This window comes from Rhipicephalus sanguineus, chromosome 6, assembly GCF_013339695.2.
Source record: "Rhipicephalus sanguineus isolate Rsan-2018 chromosome 6, BIME_Rsan_1.4, whole genome shotgun sequence".
NCBI lineage: Eukaryota > Metazoa > Arthropoda > Arachnida > Ixodida > Ixodidae > Rhipicephalus > Rhipicephalus sanguineus.
Genome location: NC_051181.1, coordinates 41,069,699 through 41,096,827, shown reverse-complemented (window position 1 = coordinate 41,096,827; position 27,129 = coordinate 41,069,699). Strand labels below are relative to the sequence as shown.

The 27,129-nt window shown below is 46.4% G+C and overlaps 1 protein-coding gene across 1 annotated transcript in view; it reads right to left on the bottom strand.

Moving 5' to 3' along the window:
- Positions 1-8,919, bottom strand: part of LOC119395726 (pancreatic triacylglycerol lipase) — a 48,414-nt gene extending 39,495 nt beyond the window's left edge. The window contains exon 1 of the mRNA XM_037662736.2: positions 8,754-8,919. Coding sequence (XP_037518664.1) covers positions 8,754-8,919 — 166 coding nt within the window. The remainder of the gene's footprint in view (positions 1-8,753) is intronic.
- Between the last annotated feature and the right edge of the window lie 18,210 nt (positions 8,920-27,129).

The window sequence follows — 27,129 nt, the reverse complement described above, 5'->3', positions numbered from 1 at the left end:
GACCTCGCGTCGTGGAACGCGCGTCCTGTCTTCCTCTAGCCTTGCCTTTAATTCGCACAGGGCGAGCGGGGAATGCGGTCGCTCTTGGCGCTCTTTCGCTCGGGAGCGGACTTCTTCCTTGCATTTCACCGATCACAAGTGATAATGAAGGGACCACGTAAACCAACAGTACAATAAAAGTTTGATGTTTAATATATACACGATGTTTCACACTCTTTATATTATGTACTGGGCGCATTTCACAGAAGAGTTTCACGGTTTACAGATGATTCCCTCCGTAGCTTCGGCCCACTCATCATCATTCACCCCGTGGATATGCTGTGATTTTTTGTTGTCGACAGGCTACCTCGTAGCACTGAGCTTCAGCATTGCCACAGCAGGAGTGAAAACGGAAGGTTTTGTACAACTGCTTGCACTCGGACTTGAGACCGTGCCGGTGGAGCAATGTGCACTTGGCATTTTAGTGGGATAACCACTGAGATTGCGCGCCGCAACCATGCATGGCATTTTTGCTACAAACTTTTTATGCGTCAGGCAAAAGAAGGCATCCCTACAGGCACTTCAGGGGCCAATTCAACTGACACTGGGGCTTGGACGAGGGCTGCATTTTGTAATTGCACGTGTGCTGCTTTTTCTGAGTGCGTGTGCGTGCGTGCGCGCGCGCACGTGTGTGTGTGTGTGTGTGTGTGTGTGTGTGTGTGTGTGTGTGTGTGTGTGTGAGTGCGAGAACACGCACGCGTTCGTATTTCTGTCAAGCCACAGCGGCATCAGTTTATTGTACCTGGCATTTACGGTAAGGCCGCATCATTCAAAGAACACCTTCTTTAAACGCATCTCACTTTCCAGCTTTTTTTAGACTCGTTGAACATCTCTGTTGGGAAACTGTGCTCAGACGTTATATGTTCTGCCACCTTTAAATGGTCGTATTCCTCGTTTGGCGTGCCCGATACGCCTTCGACCTGCCTTCACTTGCTGCTTTAAAGAGCAGCCGCCTTTCTGCCTCAGTGAGTCGTTTTAAAGGTCCGGGTTTGAGCTTATCCACCTGCGAGGCCGTATTTCTTTTTTTATTCTACAGCGGATATCGCGCGCAAGGTGATCCAGTGTCGTCTACTACATTTAGCGAAACAAAAAAAAAATCTTTCCTAGTACATTTTCACTGGTATCATGTGCCCACTATACATTCGCACGACATTAATTGTAGACTCCACGTCCTGGTTTGATCCTAAGGGTAGAGTAAGATACCGGATTTTCCCTTCTGGTTAACCTCTGTGCGTTTGCTCTATCACTTCCGTCTTCTTTTTGGATTCTCATCTTGCCGTGTCCTCATTTTCTGTTACTTTCAATCTAACCAAGCATTGCTCTATGTTGCATTGTATCGACAGCTTGCTTAACGCGCCGAAATTAAGAAGGTTCATTCCTGTAGAAAATAGCAGTATCGCTTTATTAATACATCCAGCGAAGACACAAATTGCTTGAGCTGCAAGTATGAAGCCGATGGTGTTTAATTTTGCTGGCGCATAAAAGCAAGACGAATGTGTTACCGTGCAGCCGTTGCAGGACTCGAAAGAAACGAGCAATTTTGTGGTCGAACAAAACGTTGAGCTTCAGAAGAAACTGCAAGGCCGCGAGAACAGTAGCCGCGCAACGACTTGGGCGGTCCGCTGCAAGACACGCACAAATCCGATCAAGCACTTTTTACGTGAAGTTCCGCTTGAGCTAGACTGCCGAAAAGAACGAGAGCGAACGAGGGTTTCGACCACTCTGTATATACTGGATTTTTCTTGGCGAAAGTAAGTAAATCTTTTTATTTGGATGTAGAGACATTGATATATAGGCCGCATAACAGCTGGCTATTGTAATATCATAAATTTCTTGCTTCAAGTTAAGAAACGGAAAAGAATAAAAAGAATGAAAAAGTCCTACGGTCCCTTATGCAATCACCTAAGACGACTCGAAGGCGAAATACATTTTAATTTCCGATTGTATTGATCGATTGATTCTCGATTATATTGATACTCCCTCCCCCCCCCCCCCCCCCCCCTCCTCTCGTTGCAGTTTTCTGCACCTCAGGTTTTGTTGTACTGCCTCTGGAACCAACCCACCAAGCGACGATGTTATTTGATGATATCATGCAATGTGACTTCATAATGACGTCACAAGTTTTAATGGATCCGTAATATCATGTCGCCTTCATCTGTAAACACGTGACTTTTTTGCATCGTTCGTGTAGACGCCGACGCTTACTTTTGCGTTCGAGGTATCTACGACTTTCGCCTTAATGATCAATAGCAATACGGACACATACAACCTGTAGTATACAATAAGTGGAGAAACTGCAAAACATCCAGATTACTACGAAAATTCTACACAAATGTTTTTCATGCGCTTACAAACAAAAGAGCCGCGCGATATATTGATTAACGCCACAGTATGTCAAAGTGATAAAACAATTTCAGTTAAACACATTTCTATGGCTGTGCGTCCACTAAAAGATCGCGAAGAGATCACTGCACGCATCTGGCTGTCAGGGCGTGGCCATGGTCCAGGCAGTTTGCTCAGCGTGAGAGATCGTGTGCTGAGAATACATTCGATCGATCACGCCGTTGAGTACGCTGTTCTTTGTATTGCGCGCACTCTATGACGACGTGCTCCACTGACGCGTCGGAGGGAGAGAAGAAATAGCAGACTTAAGAACGACAGGGACGGTAACCTGTTTAGGACAACTAGTTTGCTAGCCTACACATGGGAACAGGATGAGGGAGATTGAAAGATGGAGAGGAAAGAGAGAGGGAAAGACAGCCCATAACAGCGCATTCTGTGCGAATGTCCGGGATGTAATGTTCCAAGACAGTCCCTGGCGTCCGACCTAGCGCACCTTGACAATAGACCAATGTCTGAACAAACCATTCTTACGTGTCGTCGACAAAAGACATCGCTGCTGAGGGCGACGAAGGCACTACTTAGGTGTTGAAGAGAAACGGACTTGGACAAGCAGCTGTGACAGTAATCTCGCGTACCACGCAAGGGTGACGGACTGTGACGGCGTCAGAATTATCGCAGTGATTGCCCTGTGGGGACGTCCTTCGTCTTACCTGACCTCCTAACATCTTAACGACGTAAGACGTTAGGCTTGTATGTCGCTGTAGGTCGTGTACGCATGTACGTTGTTAAACGTAGTTCATGTACGAGCGTGTCAAACGTGCCCTGCGTCACTCATGTATTCAATAAATGCTGGGTGTTTTCGCATGCTACCACAAATGGGCCGCAATTTTCTGTCTTGACGCGGGAACTGTCAGGATGAAAACAGAGCAGCCCTAAAGTTTAGATGAACCGAGAAGACTGCGGTCGTATCAGACACTTCAAGTCCAAATAAAAAAAAACGTTCTATAAAAATAAAAGCGTTGTATAATGCGGGTTATTGTCGCGCGGACCACAGTAAAGAGTTTCAACAAAGCCGCCTTTTTGCTAGTTTAAGCGGTGCCTACTTTTACCAACATTACTTGGACTCCCTGTATGCTTAGAACACGCGTTCTCGTTGATGGAATGCTCCGTTTCCCGGACAATGCCGCTATTTTCCCGCAAAGTATAAAGTTTAACGGGTACGCTTGTACGTTTTATTTAGTGAAGAGTTCCAGCAGGTTTCAAACACGAGCACAAGAAAGGAACGCACAGGACAAAGCTAGACTTAAAACTGAGTTGTAACTCCAGCCTTGTCCTGTGCGTTTCCTTTCTTGTGATCGTGTTTGAAACCTGCTAGAAACTCATCATATACCAACTTGCCCAGAAAACAACACTGGTAAACGTTTGATTTAACCCAACAAATATAGTCAAGCATAATTTTCAGCACATGAAAGTTTTAATGAAACTTCAGGACTGAAGCTCCCAGAAGTAGCATGCGTACTCTGAGATAGCTCGGGCGTTATTCCAACAAAAAGAATCATTTTCGCACTACACTACATGTGGCACGAACATCAAATGCATAGCGCCAGAACATTTCAACTTTCGTGAAAGCCGACCATGAGCGCTCAAATCTTTTTATGAGCGGTAGCTTCGAAGCACACGAAGTGGTTTCTCTAGGAATACGACTACGAGCACTATTTTGTATAAATCACACGCATACTGAGTTTAATCGAATACATTATTGCAACGTATGTTCTAACAAACCAACTCTGAAGCTAATTAGCATGCTCTAGCACTGAGGTCTCACACATCATTGTACTTACTGCCGTTTAATGGTATACTGTAACTAGTCATGTGGTTAGGTCATGATAAGTATTATGCTAGCAGAGCACATGTTTGATTTTTTTAGTTATTTTTGTTTGTTTGATGATACAGTCGACTGAGAAGGAAAGAAGAAGATGGCTTTCGCCTTCGAGTCGTGTTAGGCGACCGCATAAGGGACTGTGCGACTTTTAATTCCACCAGCGCTTGGTACAATTGAATCTGCACTAATCCTGTTTACAAAATAGTGGACCAGATGGTTGGATAAATGACTAAGTGTCTACACGATCTCTCATTCACGCAGTCACTTCGAGATGATAATCTGCATGCGAAACCCCACACCGAAGAATCACCTAGCACCACTACACTGACACCTCTACTAAATTAAATTGAGTTGCTGTGTGAGTTGTTCAACATCTATGGGGTCCAACTATTTAGAAAAAATAAAAAGCTGTTGACATACAGCGTCTGACCTCTTGCTTCCCTTTCTTTCATCCTCAGCTCTTTGTTTCTTTTATTGATCCCGTAAATTAAAGAACATATACCAATTCGCACTAATCGGGCCTCGCAAAGATAATTCTCAAGTATTCTTCTTTCAGAAGGCCCAGGCTTATTTCATGGTGATCAACTAAGTTTACGGATCACTGCGTGGCCGAGGCGCCCCGAGTTCTTTGAGCATGACGCTTTCACACAGGTGACAGCGCGTACATTGACCTTTCAGACGTGCCCAACACCGGCGCGTGCTCCCTACAATAGCTGTGCGGCGCCGGCGTTATCGCTGCTGAGGCTGATCTCATGGGTAGAAATACCAGCTGAACTGTTTATCCATGGAGGCAGAACTTGAAATGCAAACGTTTGGCCAGCGGGCGATGAACAACGGGTAGAAATAAATCGTTCTCGAACCCTTCACTGCACCTTTCTTAATCGTCTGTTGCGGGTAACACCTCCCGTCATTTGTGTATCGAAGTAGTGTGAACACACTGCAAAATTGCAGAGACGGACAACACATCATGTACGGTACAAGTAGAGGTCGCTCTAGGACAAGACGCATTAGGATATCTTAACCATTGTGGTAGCTCAGCGAGTGATGTGTTAATTGTGCTGATAAGCGAAAAGGCGCAAGTTCCATTACCGGCCACGGCTGCGACATTCGGATGTAGGCGAAATACGAAAATACACGAGTACCTAGATTTAGTGCACATAGAAAAAACCTGAGATGATCAAAAGAACGGCAGGCTCTCCTGTAATCGAGAGTAGATGTAAGCATGAAATAGCTACCGGCGAAGTAGACTGGTTGGAGATTATACTAGCCGCAATCTTGTGCTTGTCCGAAAGCGCGCTCCCCACCAAACTACACCACACTGCACTGTGCACTCGTCTATTTGGACGCTATTGTTTCATGCCACTCTGTGAGATAAATCTTGGGCTTTGCTAAGCAATGCGGCCACGGCGCGACACAATGCTGGTCATATGTTGTGTTCTACAGTTCTTCACACAGCTCCTTCCTCTGTTTCAGCTACTAATGTTATTAAATCGTCCACGATTTCGCAACCGTCACAGCTACCCAGCTGACAATCGCACTGTGTATAAGTTTTCATCGTTTCTTTCTCGCACTTTTTTGTTGATGCCTTCCTCAGCTCTCCAATTAAATGTTAGCTCTTATTATAGGCACTTCCCACGATAAATAGGCACGCAAAAGAGAAATACCATAGCCTGCTTGAAGCAGTAGTAGGGAAGGACGAGCCCGCGACAACAACGCCTTCGGGAACATTGTATTCAGCATATGCCCCGCGTTTTACGTTAATCGAGCCAGTAGGACTCGGTGGCAGCTGTCGATTGCTAATATGCGAAAAATATTGTGATATTGCTTATATATTATTCCTTTGTCGAACGACAAAGGAATAATATATTTCTTTGCTAGAAGCGCTAGAAGTGCGGAAAAAATAAACAAGACACATCACGATCTTTTGCGCGAATTACCTCTTCATAATCAGTCAACTTGGGATTACCACCCATCTTCCGCGAAATGAGCAGAGGCCCGATTTCACAACTCAGCGGCTGTGTATTTGCCTTGGAGACAAAATCTACAAAGTCCGTATTTTACTGCAGTCGCGTGATGAACGGTTAACGGTTGCTTGACGTCAGTTGTGGTGGTGGTGTATTTTCTAAGGCCAATTGGGGGGGGGGGGGGGTTCAGTGTTAGCTACACGCTTTATAATAGTGTAATATACATCTTATATGCATTACTAAGACTCAACAACCGATAGCCTAGCGCTGCCCTTCTCCGCAAGAATACGCCAACGAACGCTGCTTCGGTTTTAGCTGTAACGTGCTGTACGTGCGCTGTAACGTGAGTTCCGGCGTTACTTCGGACCGTAAGCTACCATTTACACACCGGTGTATATAGCTTATAGGTACGGTAATCTCACGATGTGCACACATCAACTGAATTTACGCAAAGACGTTGACGGTTTTGCATGAAATTGAGTCCCCCAACGCATGGCATTTACCGGAATTTTTTCGCAGTACGTTATTATCCGCCGGTAGTGAAGCAGCCTCCGTATTAGGAAGTTCCGAATGCTTGCTTTAATTCATGAATTTGTGCATGCGCTCAAACTTACGCATGCTACATTTAAAGTCATGGAGAAAAAACACGTGATAAAACTCGAAGCTATACCACCACATTATATACACGCTTCAGCTGTCGGTACAATTCAAAAGAAACATGTCGACAAGCAAGATCTGATCCCGAAGCCACGACGCGAATATAAGGCACGCCGTAGTGGGGGGGGGGGGGGGGGTCCTGCCTAATTCTGACAACGCGGGGTTCTTTAACACCAGCAAAATGTAAGTACACAGGCTTTTCTGCATTCCGCCCCCACCGAAATGCGGCCACCTTCACCGCCAAAATACCAGGGCGGATGGTACAGCTCAATCTTATAGCAGGAACACACTACGATACCACCTTTATCTGTCGGTTCGAGACATGGGAACAAACAAAGATTTATCTAAATGGAGTGAGAGTGCGCACGCGTGCCCGGGCAATGCAGGGAAATTAAAGAAGATTAATGGCTGTTGAAGACATAAGCAGAAAATGCAGCATCGCCGCCGCTGAATATTCGAGTGCAGCTCCCGTGCCGATACACGGTGTTGACTATGACGTCTTCTGTCCACGGAGCGTCTGGGAACCCTAAATGCCTGTCGTAGTTTTTTTAGGGTAATGCAGATTGCAGCTCGGAGGTATACTTCAATTTATCAACTGCAGTAAAATACAAACTTTCTAGATTTCGTCGCCCAGGCATGGTGACTGCCACTGAGTTGTGAAATCGGGTCTCACCTCATTTCGCGGAAGCTGGGTGGTGATCACAGGTTGAGTGATTATGAAGGGCTAATACGCTAATTATTGCTTCGCGCGGTCGTTCGGCAAAGGAATAATATATGGCGATATCATGAGAGTTTTCGCATCTGAGCAATAGACAGCTGCCTCCGAATCCTACTGGCTCGATTATGTAATACGCGGGGCGTATGCTACATACGCAACCCGAGCGTATACAATGTTCTCGAAGGCGTTATTGTACCGGGCTCGTCCTTACCTGCTACTGCTTCAAGCAGGCTATCGTGTGTGTGTATATATATATATATATATATATATATATATATTCCATGTCTATTTATCTATGGAAGTGCCTATAACACAAGCTAACATTTAACTGGAGAGCTGAGGAAAGCATCAACAAGAAAGTGTGAGAAAGAAAGGATGAAAACTCACACAGCCTTCATTCCAAAAAGACAGGGCGTGCAAACACGGACACAAGAAAGAAGTCAGGACACCACAAACGGCGTTTGTGGTGTCCTGACTTCTTTCTTGTGTCCGTGTTTGCACGCCCTGTCTTTTTAGAATGAATACTTACCAACTAGCTCAGCTCTCTGTTATTCTAAGCTTCACACAGCGTGTTTGTTTGCTGGGCTGCTCTGACGGTAGCGAAATGGCGGACGATTTCCTAGCGCTAGTATCTGAAGCAGAGGAAGGAGCTATGCGAAGAACAGTAGAATATAACGTATATCAGCATAAACACGCGCGTTTTAATTGATCGCAAACGCCGAACAAATTATGCAGGCTTACGGTGTACGAGCTTTCGCCAACAAACCCGCGCAAGAAATTCGATATCCGCATTTTTCAAAAGCTGTTATGTGCTTGAAAAGAACCTCGAAGGCTCCAAAATGCGCCTCCCACGATGGAGCGCACCGCTAAACTCGGAAGCAAGCACTTATCACGTCATCGCCTCACGCCCAGAAGAAAAATAATGGTCCTTTAAGCCGCGGCACGGCCACGAATGGCCGTCCACTCCGAGCAACGACCCCCCTGCTGACGTCATATGGTGGTGGGGTGGCAGCCGCACGATGCGACCTTGGACCTCCGAAGCACCTGCCCTACCGGAGAGCGACCGGTTCTTGGTTTCGGTTAAGAGCGAGAGGTCAAAAGGTGCCGCGCAGGCGCTAGGGCGACCACCACCACGTACGGCGGCACTCACCCGACGCTGTTGGCGCAACCACCACCGCCGCCCGCGCCACCGCGGGCACCGCCTTCGAGACCGCGATCCACCAGCAGCCGGCCAGAGTGGCAGCGGCCGCCAGCAGCAGCAGCAGGAGCGCGGCCGGCCATCCTCCCGATCGGAAGGTGGACGGGGCGGCAACCATCGACGGCCGCTCATGGGGCGGGCCGAGGCCGGCGGCGAGTCCGGGCCACGGGCGCTGGTACTCCGAGGGCCTCGGCGGCCGAGACAGCGCTGGTCGCCGGGCGTCGCGGCACGAGACCGGACTCGTCTTCGGCCTGGTCTCGGCGACTCGTCGCCAGCGAGCGCAGCAACCGAGGCAAGGGCAAGGCGAGCTGCGAGGGAAGCTTCTGCCAGTGCATCGACCGAGCCGGGCCCCCTTGCGCGGCGGGCTCTTTTCTCTCTGAGTATTTTCGGGTCAGGCCGCCTCGCTTCGGATGGCTGCCTGCCTGCTTGGCTGGCTGGACGGCTCCCGCTGCGAGGGACGTCTTCTTTGAGGAGTCCGTGTGTCCAGAGATGGGAGGGAGAGCGAAACGTCGCGCGGTTTGCCCAGTGCCCTGCGCGGGCAGCAATTCCCCAGAGGCCGGGCCCGTCATAACCATTAGCGCTGTCGACGGTCGCCCGCGGTACCGGAGCAACAGGCGACGCCGGAAACGTGCGCCCGTTGGCCCCGAACGCTTTTCTTGAGTGTTCAATGAGGAAACCCTTTGCGGGGCCGCGCGGCGAGAGGGTAGCGGTGCATATCGCGCTCGTTACGCAGGAAAATTCCGTGCCTCTTCATTCGCGAAATTTCGGCTGCTGCCATTCCCTCGCCCTTCGCACCCCACTCCCGCGCAGAAACCTCGTTAAAAGAGAATCAAATTTGCACAGGCATTGCTTCGGGAGAGTCTATGTGAGGGTCAGTAACAATGTGATCATTATCTTGTCAGTATCAGTAGGAGAACGTGGAAGGGATTTGATGGAGCAGCTCTTGAGCGCCCATTCGTGCGTTTCGCTACATCGTCGTCGGCTTAACCGATCGAACGATTTGCGCAGGTGCGAATGCAAGAGAGCGAACGCACAGAATAAATGACACCAAAGAGAATGAGAGGAGGAAAGGGGACGAAGGTACGGCGAAAGCATGAAGAACAATTACAATTGATCTAGGGGGCAAATCAATCGCAACAGTAAGGAAGCGGATTTCATGTGCTTCCTTACTGTCGCAGAAAATATTGTGAATGGACTTAAAATGAGAAAGTCCGCCAAAAGAGGAAAGGAGAACGGCGAAAAAGAAACAAAAGCTACTTCACAAAGTACCGCAATACCATAGTTACACAAGTAATGGGTCATAATGTGAAGCCGATGGGCTGTGAATGTTGCATGCAGCTTCTTGTGCCGAAACCAAAGAAGTTGCCTCAAGTATGAACAAGCTACCCGCCACGGTGGTCTAGTGGTTATGGTGCTCGACTGCTGACCCGGAGTTCGCGGGATCGAATCCAGGCCGCATTTTCGATGGAGGCGTAAATGCTTGAAGCCCGTGTTCTTAGTATTAGGTACACGTTAAAGAAAACCTGATGGCCAGAATTTCCGAAACCATCCACTACGGCGTCTTTCATAATCATATCGTGGTTGTGGGACGTTAAACTCCAACAATTATAAGTATGAAACAGTCTCAACAACACTGCTAAAAGAATGGTTCACTTTGCAATAGAAAACACCAGGCAGCGTTTCTTTCATGCGTCGCTAATCTGTTGTACAAATTATATATATATATGCGTCGCTGATCTGTTGTACAATTGTATACAATTGACATGCGGGAAAGTGTACGTCGGCCAGGCCGGCCGCTGTTGAATTGAGAGGCTTCGGGATGATCATCACAACGCATGTAAAGCTTTCAGTGGCCATCTAGCTGCAATCCTGCGCGCGTCAGTGAATCAATTCCCTGTTCATTTCCTTCTGTCTCTCCCTCCTCGTTATCTCTTGTCTTTCTGTTCTCCTGTTCCAGCGCAGGGTGGCCATTCAGACGGTTTTCTTGTTGACCTCCCTGCCTTTCTGCTTCCTTCTTCCCTACGTGTTCACTGTAAGCAGTGTGAACGCCTCCTGAACCTAAAAAAAGTGTGACGTGTTAATCAATAACAATAGCCAAATGACGTCGAAATCATATAGGCCCACAGTATTGCTTTCGTGAATGAATGTTACCTGTACGTTACATTAAAGTGGAGTTGGGCGAAAAAGAAATGAAATTTAAATTTAAAAATATATATCTATGTAGTGCTTGCACCACCTAAGTATCACAGGCCAAAATTGATAACTTAGATTTAAGAAAAGATGTATTATTATTTCGATTAAAAAAGAGAAAATAAAAAGGTCACCAGCTAGCGAAACTATGTTATCGGTAACCGCCATCTCTCTTACCATCAAGATATCGTCTTAACCTTCATGACGACCGCTTTCGCCATGCGCAGCTTTATGCATGGTGGACACTGCCGTATCTTCGGATTTTTTTTTTTGTTTTTGTGTGTTTATTTTTTTACAGCAGAGCTGCTATGTTCGAGGTTTGCCGTGTGTCGTGGATAGAATATCGTGACCATTATAAACCGGCGCGCGCTGTCTTCGTCCTTTTCTTCATCTTCGTCCTCTTCTTTCACTTCTGCATCGCTCCCAGAACACTTGCGCCCATTTCTCCGGCGTGGGATGCAATAACCCTATGAACGAGAGAAGGAATACACACAGAGAGAATGAGAGAGACAGAGATAAATAAATAAAAACAACGAGAGAAATTCTTAGCGAAAAAATTTTTCGCGAGGCTACATTCGAACCCGCGTACCCGCGATCCGAAGGCGAGCGTCGAAACATTCCGCTATTCAGGCACGCTTGTAGAGCATAGCATAGCCTTGTATGGTATAGCAAGGGGCGGGAAAGGGAAGTGAGTGTGAGGAGGAAAGATGTGAGGATCAGAAGGAGGGAACGACGAGTACACAGAGAGAAAGAGAGGCCGAAAGAGATACAAAGAGAGGGAAGAAAGAGAGAAAAAAATAGAAAGACAGCAAAAGAACTAGACAGAGAGAGAAAGATATAGGAAGAAGCATACACAAAAAAAAGCCAGAAAGCGTAGACATATATAGTATAGTATAACAAGGGGTGGGAAAGAGAGAGGTGTGAGTGTAAAAGCCTAGCCAAGCCAGGATCAGCTAAGTGCCCACCAGCTCTGTGGCCCAGCATTGTGCGACTTAGTGCAAGCGGCGCAAATTTTTTGTAAGAAATGTTTTCGGGATTTTTATTTCTGCTTTATATCGTGCAGTTAGGTTTTACTCGCAATTTATATTCTATAATTTCCCTTCTAAAACTTCCATATAAATTATGAGTCTACCTAATTATTGGTGAACAGGGGCGTAGCCAGGGGGGGGGGGGGGTTGGGGGGGTTCAACCCCCCCCCCCCGCCCGGAATTTTTCAGTTTTGCTTGTGTATATATACACGCACACATACAAACGCACGCACGAACATACATAAAGTATGGTTGAACCCCCCCGAAAAAAATTTCTGGCTACGCCCCTGTTGGCGAAACCCACCAGTGGGTGTGAGTCACATTGACTAGGAGGAGAATAAGAATGAAACACAGCGTCGCGTGATCAGAGGTCTGTCTGAAGCGCCGGAGTAGCCCATCATTTGATATCGCAGCGCGCTACTGAGACACCCACGAAAACGACGCAAGAAGCACGAGTGAAAACCAGAAGCGCGAAATAAGAACTGCTTATTTGACGAAAGCAAAACGAATATATCCACACTTGTGCTGTTCACTTCCGGCGTTAACATTCATAGCAAAATGTTAAAAGTACGAAACCTCGGTCGATAGTACCTTCACATCGTTATCTTAACTTGGGAGGCAGGGCGAAGTGATGATTCAGTCGGCAAGGTGTGCGGTGAGTGCATCGGCCATTGCCATCATTGCAGTTGCTTGTGCGGCAACTGCCGTGAAAACGCGCCCACAGTGTGCCGCAGAACACATTTTCCGCGCCAGCCTCACCACTGGCAACGTTCTCTTTATCATGATGCGAAATAGCCGCAGTCGCTCTTTTCTTAACAATGAGAGACCGAATCGCTGCAAGTGCTTCGTCTACCGCTGCTGCTAACAAGTCTGACAGACTGGACGCGCTGGTACAACGTAGACTTGTCTTCGTTTAGCGCAACTAATGTCTACTATGAGGGAAGAACGAAAGGGGGTATGCTGTAAGACAGAAAAGTTGGAGCCATTCCGATCGGTAAAGGCAGGTGACCATCCTTCCCTACCACCTAACCCTTCTCTCACTGGAGAGGCATGGGAGGCAGTCCTACTGAATTACTCGTGGCTGGAGTCTCAAAGGGATTTAGTCCAACGGGCGGGGCTAGCGACCTTGTCCAGCGGGATCCCGGAATAAGGACTCTCCTTATGTAAGGAGCCATTTTGGGCTTGCAGACTTTCCTTTTAATAAACAAAAGTTTTTCCCTCACACACACAGAGGAGCAGAGGAGTGTACTCCCGTCTTTGCTTCCGTTGGCTTTCTTAATAAGTGCGCTACTCCTCAGGGGTTCTAATAATATGCGGTCGGCCTATACCTGCTACGCGCGACCGCGGCCACGCAGCGCCTAGACTCGACTGACGTGGTGAAACGCGTACGAAACGCGTACCGCTCAAATGAAACTTTCAGCAGCTCACGTTCTGTTTCATAGCCTACCTTTGACTGATCGACGATGTCAATTGATGTCGTCGTCATGTGAGGTCATGATGACGTCACGTGATGATGACATTATGTGACGTCATCAATTGCTCGGAGGAGGTCACGGGGGTTTGCTGTTCGCGGACGGACGCGGATGGAGGCCGCAAGCTGAAAGAGGTGCGCCGTTAAGAGCTCCGCTGTCAACGCAGGCGGCGTGAGCGTGTCCTCGTTCTGTCTAGAGATACGTTGCTGCTGAATGAGCTGCCGGAGCAGAAGCCCAGCGTCGCCGACACCAAAATCTGAAGGCTCGCACCGCGGAAGCAGAAAGTCACCGCCAGCACCGAGACACGCACGCATACATCTTTCGAATTCTCTGCCTCCGATAGCGCAACCGCAAACGACCAATACGGCTAAGGTCAAATTTCGGATTGCGGAGTTCCGTAATCATCTGTTCAAACATTTAAAGGGGCAATGACACCCAATTTTCGATCATAATCCGTGTTATGTGGATTAATCCTTGTGCATGCACAAACAAGCTGGCGAAATCTTAGCGCATTTGGTCGAGCGCTTAATTTATAATTGAATATTTTTTATAAAGACGCCAGCGGCCTGAGAGTCGGGCAACACTGGCGCACTCGCGAGCCGTGACGTAACAAGCTGCTTGCTGCGCGATTGTGTTCCCTGGTCAGCTGCGCGCGCAATCGAGCCATTTCAGCTTTCTTCAGGTTGGCATTCAAATTGAACGATTTGCAGCGGCTCCAAATTTGGTAGAAGACGACGGCTCCACTCCATGCAGCAGATGACGTAACACACGCCATGGCAAAATGGCGGACGCCGGCGGTGGGCTGGGTCAAAACCGGTGGCTTCTAGGGCTTATGTATACTGAAAATATTCTTGTACAATACACTTTTCATGTATGTATAGGTACATTTGACCCTGTAATTCTATTTTTCTCTGAAACCCGCAAATTGTTGGGCGACCGTGTCATGACCCTTTTATGAGTGATATCTGTACTGATCTGGCAGTTTTCATAATGACCCCCTGGAAATGTGTCGTCGACGACATTCGTGCTACAAATGCAGAACTTCGCACATTCGCCGTTCTTACCTTGTAGGTATACAATAAGTGTCGCCGAAAAAGTGAGAGAAAAGTTTACGGAACTAAGCATGAAACGGACAGCGACTGGATCTTCTGAGAGAGTTGTGGACAAATTTTGAGGAAGTGGTGAATATTGTGTTTTCTGATGTGCTTCTCTGGCCGCAACAAACCAATTATTACAGGCAGTTACTAATGACAACAAACATTGTGCAAGTTTACAAGCTATGTATTCTTCTTGTTGAGAATTATCACATTTATGGCCATCCAGATAGAACTATCTTAAAGAGTTCTTAATGCATTTCAAGTAGACACGCAAAATAACATGCAAGCGTATTAGGGACGATTGCACAAGTACACTCCTCGGGTGCGCCACCGCGGTGCCCCTCCACGGTGTTTACTAAAAATTCCTTCATATCCCACGCATTGTGAGCATCGATGTCATTCGAAGCAGTCAGCGAGTAGCTCCTTATGGTGTATTTTGGCTTAGAGTCGATCCTTACGAGATGGGTTGACGTATTTGTGTAAATTAAATAGCTGCGTGCAAATCGTGGGATTACCATGCACGTCGACTGCACCGGTGTGTAAAAGGTATTTCATAATCTGACGTGATGTCGGCACTCACGTAACAGTACATACCTCATTTGTACGTGGCGCCATCTCTCGGCGGCAACAACAGCGTCCTGCCATAACTGAATGGGAAATAGGCGAAAAAAATTATATCTCTTGAAAAAAGCTAGTTATCAAAAACGACTCCGGGTTCTATGCAGGAGAGATCCACTGAAACATTTTGGTAAAATTACAGTATCGCACTACAAAGCATGTGGCTTCCCAGGATAATTGAACACCGCCCATTGGAAACACTAGGGGCCCTATTGTAAAATTTTAAACACTTTGGGAAGTCAGGCGGTTTGTAGTGTGACACTGTAATTTTAGCAGAATGTTCAAATAAGTCTCTGCTATATAGAACCGGGAGTCGTTTTTGATAACTGTCTTTTTTCGTGAGATATGATTTTTTTTCGCCTATTTCCCACTCAGTTACGGCTGGCCACCGCAGTCACCGACGAGAGATGGCGCTACGTGCACATGTCCCCAAATCCTGGTCAAGTTCGCGTATTCCTGCGGGGAAAAGCAAAGCTACGATGTGTGTGTAATGTTTATTACACTGTTATCAAACGAAAAGCTAACACTGCAACGACAATTGAAGTTACACAGGCACAACCACCACAACTAATATCAGGCAACAATTGATTTGATACATTTATTTACGATTTGTACCATGCGGTTGTTGGCTAAGGACCGTTGCAGCACGTTGGTGAGCATTCTTCTGCTACATGAACATCGCGAACAAAACGGCGGTGCCTTTCTAACATTTAACCCATTCAGATTGTCTTACAAAGATTCCAATGACCATTATCGCCGTTCGTGGGTTGATATCAATCGTGAATCATTTGTGCCATGTACCCGCACACCACAGGCCGTGGTGTGCACGTAGGCGCCAGACGTGGTTTTGAGAAAGGGTTTCATACGGTACGCGGCAGGCACGTCGTGTTAATCATGTCATGACCTGTTAATCGAGTTTATCATGCACTTGTGCCCTGCTATGCCACTTTTGGTAATACCAAGTCAGGAGATGATAGATAGATAGATAGATAGATAGATAGATAGATAGATAGATAGATAGATAGATAGATAGATAGATAGATAGATAGATAGATAGATAGATAGATAGATAGATAGATAGATAGATAGATAGATAGATAGATAGATAGATAGATATGGTGGCTGGTCATATATTTTAACCTCCATGCGACGGACACGGCAAAGCTAACAAGGTGTTCACATGACAGGCATGATGACACTGTGGAATGTGTCTATCTTTCGATCTATCTTTTACTCTTTCATTCTGCTCCCCATGTGTAGGGTACCAAACGGGACGTACTCTATAGTTAACCTCCCTACCTGTCCTATATTCCCTTTCTCTCTGACGCTTCCCTTTGGAGAACCTCTAAGAAGCAATTATCCTCACCATGATCGTCCTTGTCATCTTGCTGCGAAAAAAAAGTCAGTTTCGCCGCAACGGCGACGCAATGAATGCGATAGCAACAAATTGGAATGTAACTCGAAGAACGGAGAGCAGCTCGAAATTTCCAGCGCGTCGCTCAAGCGCAAAGGACGCACGAAACGAACGCACAGGTATACACAGGACGAGCGCGAACTAAAACTGTCACAGTTGTTACTTCTTTCTGCTTGAACAACGCGCTCCTTCTGATTTTTGTGATTAACTTTTCTTGTATATATATATATATATATATATATATATATATATATATATATATATATATATATATATATATATATATATATATACCGGGACCCATATATATGTATATATATATATATATATATATATATATACATGAAAAGTTAATCACAAAAATCAGAAGGAGCGCGTTGTTCAAGCAGAAAGAAGTAACAACTGCGACAGTTTTAGTTCGCGCTCGTCCTGTGTATACCTGTGCGTTCGTTTCGTGCGTCCTTTGCGCTTGAGCGACGCGCTGGAAATTTCGAGCTGAACTTTGACAAAGGCTGGTCCACCAGCCGAAGCGTCAGTAAACATACCGCAAAAACCAACGTGCGTCGTACTCTCTCTTGTTCCTTATTCTTATTCTACCGGGGCCAACGTGACTTCCTTGCTGCAACTATATATATATATATATATATATATATATATATATATATATATATATATATATATATATATATATATATATATATATATATATATATATATATATATATATATATATATATATAATGACTTTCATGTATTTTTTTTCCTTCAACAACGCCTCACAGTTTTGCAGTCGGCTGCGTCGTTCGATCAGCATTCGCGAGAACTCGTGTGCTCCCAATCTCGACAGACATCAGTGAACTGCTCATATATCCAGCACGCGCTGCGCTCGCACGGCTTACTTCGCGTTGACATGACAGACAGCTGGAAAATATGCATCGCTCCGTGGAGCGGCCATATTCGATTAAACCGGCGATTTGTAGAGTTACGCGAGATGGAATGCAAAAAGTGACACCGTTACTTCGTATAACATACCAATTTGTAACAAGGCAATTGACTGAGAACGTATCATGAGCCTGATTACGCCCACTGCTGGGCAAAGGCCTCCCTCAGTTTCGCCAATGAACCCGGTTCTGATGCGGCCACGTTATCCCTGCAAACTTAGTCTCATCTGCCCGCCTAACCATCTGCCACCTCGTCGTGCGCTTGCCTTTTCCTGCAATCCAGTCTGTTACTCTTATTGACAAGCGGTTATCTTTCCTTCTCGCAACATGCCTTACCCATGCACGTCAAGGTAACGTAATGTCTGTCTGCGGCTCGTAATGTCTTGCAGTAAATCTGGGTCCCGTTGTGTAACTTAATTCATTAGCAAATGCGAAGCAAGCTTTCGCCTTCAAGTGTTACAGCGAGTGTAACGGGCTGAAGAACATTTATTATTAGCGGAGCGCTTGAAGCCTGCTTCACCTCCGGCCAGGGTCGGCGCCAGAGGGGAAGCACGTTCACTCTCTTAAACAGCGGAGCCGTTTAAGCGGAGCGTCAGTCCATAATCTGTGAACAGAAATCATCACCACCATGAACCGGCACGCGCTCTCTTCGTCCTCTTCTTCTCCTTCGTTTCCAGAGCACGTGCGCCGACTTTTCCGACGTGGGATGCAATAAACCTGACGGGAGAGACAACAAGTACAGAGAGAAAGAAAGAGAGAAATTCTTGGCGAAGAAAATTTTTTAGCGAGGCGGGATTCGAAGTTCGAACCCCCGTACCCACGATCCGAAGGCGAGCGTCTTAACCACTTGGATATCCAGGCGGGCTAGCCGAGCATTACATAGCCTTGTATAGTATAGTATAGTATAGTATAGTATAGTATAGTATAGTATAGTATAGTATAGTATAGTATAGTATAGCATAGTATAGTATAGTATAGTATAGTAAAGTTTATCAAGGGGTTGTGAAAGGCAAGAAATAGAGAGAGAGAGAGAGAGAAAGAAAGCAAAAAGAAATAAACAGGCCAAAAAGACATAAGAAAACATATCGAAGAGAGAAAAATATAGAGACAGACCGAGAGGAAGAACAAAAGAGAAAGATAAAGAGAAACAAAGAAGGCTCCGCACTTCCTTCAGGCTTGGCACCACTGGCGCGAAGCTGCCTTAAGTTTTTTCTCGAATCGTTCGGAACGACGCCACGAAAAATCCCGACGAGATTCAGGCTGACAGCTTTGCTGCACAAAATGCCCACGCTGTGCACGGCGTTCCCGGTTCAGTACACCTCGCCACCAAATGACGAGACATTGTTTTTTTCAATTGCACAAGTCCCCGTTTATGGTGATAAAAAGGTCGACGAGTTTTACGGAGAGAGAAAAATGGTGGTCGTAAAGTGACCGCGAAAACAGACGATTCCTGTCGCGTTCGACGAAAGCACAGCGCACAACGGTCAAGGGTAACAATACGGTTTTATTTACTGGTAAGTTTAACGTTGCGCAACGTACACGAGGACTAGAAAGGCACACTTAAACAGACAAGCGCAAACTCGCCCACATCAAGCTCCTTCTGCTTCGGTTTTATTTAGCAATCAAAGTAACACAGGCGGGGGAACTTCCCACTTCAGTTACGGGAACGAAAAACCTGCGCACACTTGAACGCCGGCGCTGTTTCTTTCCCACAGGAGCCTAGTTAAGGGGAAAAGCATGGAGCATAAGTTCCCAACAAACTTTCCATAAGCAACTGTTTTGACTCTGCATTCACTTATATTTGCTGCTGCGGCGCCCTGCTGAGATCACTTTTGCAAAACTGCTGTCCGCAAGCGCCGGCTGCGAACAGCTTATCGGGTCTGGGTATCGGGTAATGTTCTACGACTGGTAGTAGATTTAGCGTTATATTGTAATCCCCCCATAAACTTATTGATACATCCCACTTCAAAACTAGTAGCGCCGGAATGGCGTGCTCGCTATTGGTACCAATATCTGCATCTGCTCCTGTCTAGGCAATTCTTGGTCAGTTGGACTTTTTAGAGAATAAGTAACAGTTTCTAACTTTTAAAAACTCTGGCAGCTTCTAATCTTTTAAAAAAGAGGTGCTTTCTCACCTCGGATCGTGGCTAGCTCGTTTTTAAAGAGGTCAAGCATGGTTTCTAGACAGGAGAGCTGTTGAACGCGGAGTGATGTTTGACACTGTAGCTGCTGCAGGCGACGAAGCCTATGACATGTTCAACAAAAGGACAGCGTGACGGTCAATCAAAAACAATGCAGCTTTATTTAGCCACAAACTTAACAGCGGTTCTACGGAAATAAAAAGCCCGCACCTACTCGAACATCCGCGCTTTTAAGCCCCATCAAAATACGATAATGCTTGCGCCGATGCCATGGCGCATGTCTGCCTGCGCTCCTTATTGACATAGCGTACCTAGACAGAGAACTGGTTGTGTCTAAAAGAAAAAACGAGCTTCTCGAAAAATTCCCCTTCTTTTGTTCTAGACACAGTCCCACGCTAGTGTTAAAGGAGTCCTGACACAAAAATTTTTGCCCCGCGTTTTTTTGCTGCAATGTGTTGCTGGGAGCCTGTTAGTCATAACACGGCACATCGTTTGCTGCAGGGCGCGACAGATAATTAATTACAAGCTCCTCATTACCGACACAGCCTCAGTTTCGGTTTTACAGAGCTCCAAAAACGACAAGCCGCCGGGTGCAACTGTCACCACCTAGGGAGTGAAACGCTCGGTCACGTGAGCACACAGAACAGTGACGCATTTCCGCGCGGTCTGTCGTCGTCGGGCTCATCGTCGTCTGATGGCGTCGATTTTCTTGCGGCGGTGATGGAAGAAATTTTCGACGTGGCGAAGCACTTCAGGTTTGACCCGCTGGCGAGGAGCGATTCGTCGGGAAGCGCGTCAAAACAGAAATGGCGGCTACGACGTCATCATAACTTGTACCGGCTGCAACGGTTACGTAGGGGTACGTAGGGGAAGTAGGGGTTCACCTCGGGTCACCTCCGAGGGTGTCAATGCACCAGGTGCGGCCTTTAATGCTGGATCGCGCTCGCGAACTTCAAAATTTACATAAAATACCTTTCAAGCTTTATTCGCTGTCGATATTTTGCAGATGGTACACGCACGTACACGGAAATCGATCCCGCAGACTATTTCGGCCGCGAAATTTTGTGTCAGTACCCCTTTAACATATACTCTAATTATTCTCTGCCAAGGAGACCATCCTTGAGTTATTTCTCTTTTCTAAATTCATGAATTCAATAGGTTGTTTAATACTTTCATTCGAGATTCACGAAATGTTGTGTTCTGTCTCAAAAAGATTTTTTTTTAGTTTTGCGTTGTTACAAGCCAAATTTCTCAGCCATTCTGGAGGCCATCTCAAATATATTTGATAAAAATTGCGTTTATTTAGTGCAATGGAAAAAATCTTTTGCTAGAGTATTTCGGACAGCAAAAATGTTTTAACAAGCGTAGAAAGCTGGTCGAGTTGGTGAGGTTTCATCTTCTAACAAACTGCGCAGCAGACAGGACACAAAGAAGGAACGAAAGAGACAGACGAGCGCACACTCACAACTGATTTTATTGTAAACGTAGTCGACCTATAAAGTGTCCAGCAAAAGACAACGTGTCACAGTCAAAGTTTATCAGCATACCGCAGCGCCACAGCGAAAACGCACACAAAAAAAATTCACAGCATATCCACGGGTGAATGATGAAGAGCTTGGGCGAAGCTCCTGAAGCAATCATGGTTACACCATGAAATCTTCAGCGGTTTCGCCCAGCAGTAATCAAAGCGATAGCCCAGTACATCATCAAAGACGTGACAAACACTGTATATATTTATACAAGAAATTTTATTAATCGTAAGTGGTAGCTTCCGTTCCCCCTTCATTATAATGGCTTTATGGTCGGCGAAGTGATGGATCGGTGATGGGTCGTAGTGGGATGTTTGCAAAGACGAAGTAGTGGGCAGTTTCAAAGGTGGCTTCCGTTCCCCCTTCATTATAATGGTCGGTCAAGTAATGGATCGGTGATGGATCGTAGTGGGATGTTTGCAAAGACGAAGGAGTGGGCAGTTTGCAAAGGTGGTTACGCCGGACAACGGAGACGTGACAAGGTTAGACTAAGAGGAGCTTCGCCCCTAAAATTCTAAAAGGCGAACGTGCAAGGCCACGTGAGTCAACGGTAGCATGTAGAACTGAGATATTCGTACTCCCTATCCGACAAGCTTATAGAGGGTTCACTGACGCACCCTTCTCCCTTTATTCTCATATGGAAAACCTCTATTATTCTTCGCCTTGTGTATCTGTTCATTCTATATATGACATTCGCATCTTGAAAAACAGGCTCGCAACAGCATTCCCTGCAGTGCGCTGGAAAATGGAAACCCGGGCTTTCGGATAGTCAACGCTCGTGTTCCCTTAATCTCATTTTAATGCAGCTCCCGCCTTCACCGATATAAGACCTTCCGCAAGTCAAGGGCACCTGATACACAACACCCACAGCGCATGGCACATACTCTTTTTCTTCCTTATGTTGAACATGACACTGATTTCTTAGTGCTCTCAGTTCTACATGTTACTGTTGACTTACGTGGCCTTGCACGTGCGCCTTTTAGAATTTTTGTGTGGGTTTTCGGTGTGGCGTTGCGGTACACTGATAAACTTTGACTGTGACACGTTATGTTTTGCTGGACGCTATATACGTCGACTACGTTTACAATAAAATCACTTGTGAGTCTGCGCTCGTCAGTCTCTTTCGTTCCTTCTTTGTGTCCCGTCTGCTGCGCAGTTCGCTAGAAGATGAAAAATGTTTTAGTTACGTGGGAGCCTACTGAATTCGCAAATGTCCTCGAAGTGCCGTTCGTAAGAAAATTTAATGAGAACATCGTTTCTCGTGCGCATACCAAACGTGGATACCAAAAGGCAAACTAATAATAATAACTTAGCTTTCTGGGCGAATTGGTTCATAGTGCTTGTCCTGTCTGACCTGACAAGCGCTTGTCCTGTCTGATTGTTCTTCTTCGCTGTCTTCGTGTGGTTTTTCGCGTGTTTCATCTTCCGAATTATAATAAAAACGGTCACAGTTTCTTTGCAACGGCGAAGCAATGAGTGTGACAGCAATAAATTGGAATGTAACGTGAAGAATGGAAAGCAGCTCGAAATTGCTAGCGCGTCGCCCGAGCCCAAAAGACGCACGAAAAGAACGCACACAGGACGAGCGCGAACTATCATGCGTCACAGCACGACACTTGAAGCACACTGCTCAAACGCAAAGCAGGTCGCACGAAACGAACAGGTACACAAAGGACGAGCGCGAACTAAATGCCGCAGTTGTTACTTATTTCTGTTTGAACAGCGCGCTCCTTTCGCAAACGCGGCCGCTGCAGCAAGCGAAGTGATCTTGGTACGCTCTGTGACTTCAGCGCGGACATCGCGGGGACAGCACAAGACATATAACTCCCCGCTCCACCCCCCCCCCCCTGGCCGCCCCCTTCTTTCCTCGAGATAAGCGCACGAAGGTGACGACGCCCTGTAGGGCGAAGAGCAACGGCGTTCTCAGGAGCGGGGCGACGATCTTCAAAGCGCGCCCCACGCACATCGCGCCATCTCGGTGGTCACCAAGAAAGCATGCTGAAGTAAATGGTATATATAAGTAGCTCGCCGTTAGCAGGCTGAAAGACGGTAGTCTTCGTGGCCTAGCCGTCTGACACCACTCGCTGCGAAGCGAGAGGTCGCCCGTTCGATTCCGCGCGTCGGAAAGTGTTTCTGAATCACTTTTCGTTGTGGCTTATATATATATATATATATATATATATATATATATATATATATATATATATATATATATATATATATACATATATATATATATATGTCGATTAAGGTGCACGTTAAGCAGCAGCAACACCAAATGGTCAAAATTTCCGAAGCCCTCCACTGCGGCGGCGTCTCTCATAATCAAATCGTGGTTTTGGGACGTTAAACCCCAATAATTATTATTATTGCGGTATGTATATATGTATATATATATATATATATATATATATATATATATATATATCATACATATATACATACATATATACATATATATGGAACAATCTTGGCAGAGAACAGAGCTTTGCGATAGGTGGCGAGACACTGGAAGTTGTAAAGGAGTACGTCTACTTAGGACAGGTAGTAACCGCGGAGCCGAACCATGAGAGTGAAATAACTAGAAGAATAAGGATGGGTTGGGGCTCATTCGGCAAGCATTATCAAATCATGAATGGTAATCTACAACTATCCCTCAAGAGGAAGGTATATAACAGCTGCATCTTACCGGTACTTACCTACGGAGCAGAAACCTGGAGACTTACAAAGAGGGTTCAACTTAAATTGAGGACGACGCAGCGAGCGATGGAAAGTAAAATGATAGGTGTAACCTTAAGAGACAGGAAGAGAGCAGAGTGGGTCAGGGAACAAACGGGGGTTAAGGACATCATAGTTGAAATCAAGAAGAAGAAATGGATATGGGCCGGGCACGTAGCACGTCGGCAGGATAACCGGTGGTCATTAAGGGTAACTGACTGGATTCCAAGAGATGGCAAACGCGTGAGGGGGAAACAGAAAATTAGGTGGGTAGATGAGATTAAGAAGTTTGCAGGTATTACGTGGCAGCAGAAAGCACAGGACCGGGTTGATTGGCGGAACATGGGAGAGGCCTTTGCCCTGCAGTGGGCGTAGACAGGCTGATGATGATGATGATGATGACAATATATATATATATATATACATATTGCAATATTAATAATTATTGGGGTTTAACGTCCCAAAACCACGATTTGATTATGAGAGACGCCGCCGTAGTGGAGGGTTTCGGAAATTTTGATCATTTGGTGCTGCTTAACGTGCACCTTAATCGAAATACACGTGCCTCAAGCATTTTCGATGGAGGCGAAAATGCGCCACGGCGGCCGGGATTCCATCCCGCGACCTGCGGGACAGCAGTCGAGCACCATAACTACTCGACCACCGTGGCGGGCTGGGTCGCACACACTTAACATTTTTACACCCTTAAAGGTGTAAAAAGGGTGTTAGTGACATTAACACCCTTTTTTCCATTGCACAACACCCTTTTTTCTTTATATACACCCTAAGAGAAGGGTGTGCGCGGAAAAAGGGTGTTAATGTCTTTCATAAGGGTGTTAATGGAAGAAGTGAAGGGTACACATTGAAGCACTAAGCTGAATCCATGCATGCATATTAAAATCGCGTGCATTGCGTAATGCGTCTGTTGTTGTACTGCCTTTTGTAAGGTTACGATGTCAGTGACATTACGGAAACAAGGAAATGGTGGAGCCATTGGCACAATGTTAATTCTCGTGATATTTTATTTTCACATACGGTCCCTACGTGGGAGCGGCCCGCTGCGTGTTGAGACACGCCCTGCAGGACCTCAATAAAGTTTACCATACCATACCATAGACAAATGACGAAGTATCATTGCTTCACAAAATACTAGAAGACTCGAGAAGATGTACAAGAAAATCAGCAAACACTTTTTTTTTGCACAGGCTCGAGGTGTGCCCTACCGTTTCATATTTTCCACTATACATATCAACCGCATGAACATTTATACGAGGGCACATATACAAATGTAAAAGCAATTTAGAACAAAAGTTGAATTCATTACAAAAACTTTCTGGGTATAATGCTGTAAGTGGGACAGAAAACATCCCGCCGGCATGAACACTTTTTACAAGTTTCGGTATGAACACTTTTAAGTGTTCGCTTAGCCAATAAGACGGACAAAAAAAGAATTACTTTGAACAGACCAAGATATAGGCTAATATAGTACAATTGTACATGTGGAATGCATACAACATAGAGCACGCAATTCTGACATACATAAATATGCATACATTACACACTGATGCATAAAGTTTCACGACCCACTTGTTTACGCGCGTGCAGTGGAAAATGTATCTGTGATATGAATTTTTCGTCCACAAACATTAGAGTAAGCCGAGGCCTCACTGAGGTTCATTAAACAAGATGGGACACAATGACACTTGCCTTGTGGTACTATTTAGCCAGCTAATGTAAACATTACGGAAGCTAACACTTCGACACCTGAATTCGTACCACTCATCCATGCAAGGGAAACCTGCAGGGAAATCATTATCGGTTCCATATACGATGCCAAAAACTTTCCGCACAATTTCTCCACGTTATTTGCGCACGGAAGCACTTGGAAAAGGTAAGCAATGACTCGGAAGGAAATCAATGTCACCTTAAGGGGACACACATGAGTAACAATAATGTTAGCACCTCGCTACCGAACGAGGAAAATGAGAACATAGGCGTGCTCAGATTTCTCCATCAGGGGGGGAGGGGCAAGTCTCACTGCAGCACCCCCCCCCCCCCCTTTGCACTTCGTCGAGTCCGAAAGGAACAAAACAAGATCAACCATGGATGAGCCATGGATGCAAAAATGAAAATGAAGCGATGGTGTGCTTCTCCCGACGGCCACTGGGGGTAAAGGTAGGAGGTAAATTGTGCTTCGTATTCACCATCGAAGGTCCTCGGTTGACATTATTGTCGAAGAGCATGCGCAACCATAACTCTGCGCATTAAAGATGACGCGAGAGGTTCGACAGAGTAAATGTATGGGGCAGAATTGGCGCCCCCTTACAGATTACTTGAGAAAGCGGCCGCACCGCCCCCCCCACCCCTCCCTGCGCTCACCTTTGCATAAGAGAGTTCCTAGGACACCACGAACTCCATGCATGTATACATGTCGCCTCACATGCTGCGCCGATTTAGCGCAGCGCCTGCATGACCGCGCATGCTCGTAAAACTTACGGCATGACAATAAGTGCAAGTCATATGCTGTAAACCCAATGATGGCTGAATGCACGGCACGGCACGGCGCACGCACTGCCAACTCCCATCCCACTGCTCAAGGGTGAGAAAAGACGAATACTACGGCAACTGCGGGAGTATTCTCCCGCAGTTGCCGTAGTATTCATAGCGTGCCGTAGAACTACGCACGCTATGACATCGTATTTGAAGTGTAAGGTACACACACAGAGCGCCACTTTCAACAATGTTTACTTCGAAAACAGCACATCACGCGCTGTCACAAGCGTGTGCGTAATGTCCGTCGTGGTTACCGCGCCTTGCACTTCAAATATGCTAAACCAACACGCCCAGTCTGCCATTCTTACAAACTATGCCATCGCCTCCGAGATAGCGCACCTTCCATCTCGGAAGCGAAGGCTGTGCTATAGCTGTGCGCTCCCTCCTGTGCTCCTAGCGCTCCTGGCGATGGAAACAGTCGGCAGTCACGTGATAGCGCGTGGAATCACGTGGGGTGCTTTCAGCCTCGAAGCCAGGGGAAGCCGCGCCGGCCGCGCTGTGCTTCGTTCTCTCTTGGCTGTGGTTGTGCGTAGTTGTGCGTCGTCGTGCGGTATAGTTTGGTTTTCGTTCGCGTACAGCGATGTGTTAACTTATATGTTGTGCAGCTGTGATTGATATGCGTGTGGC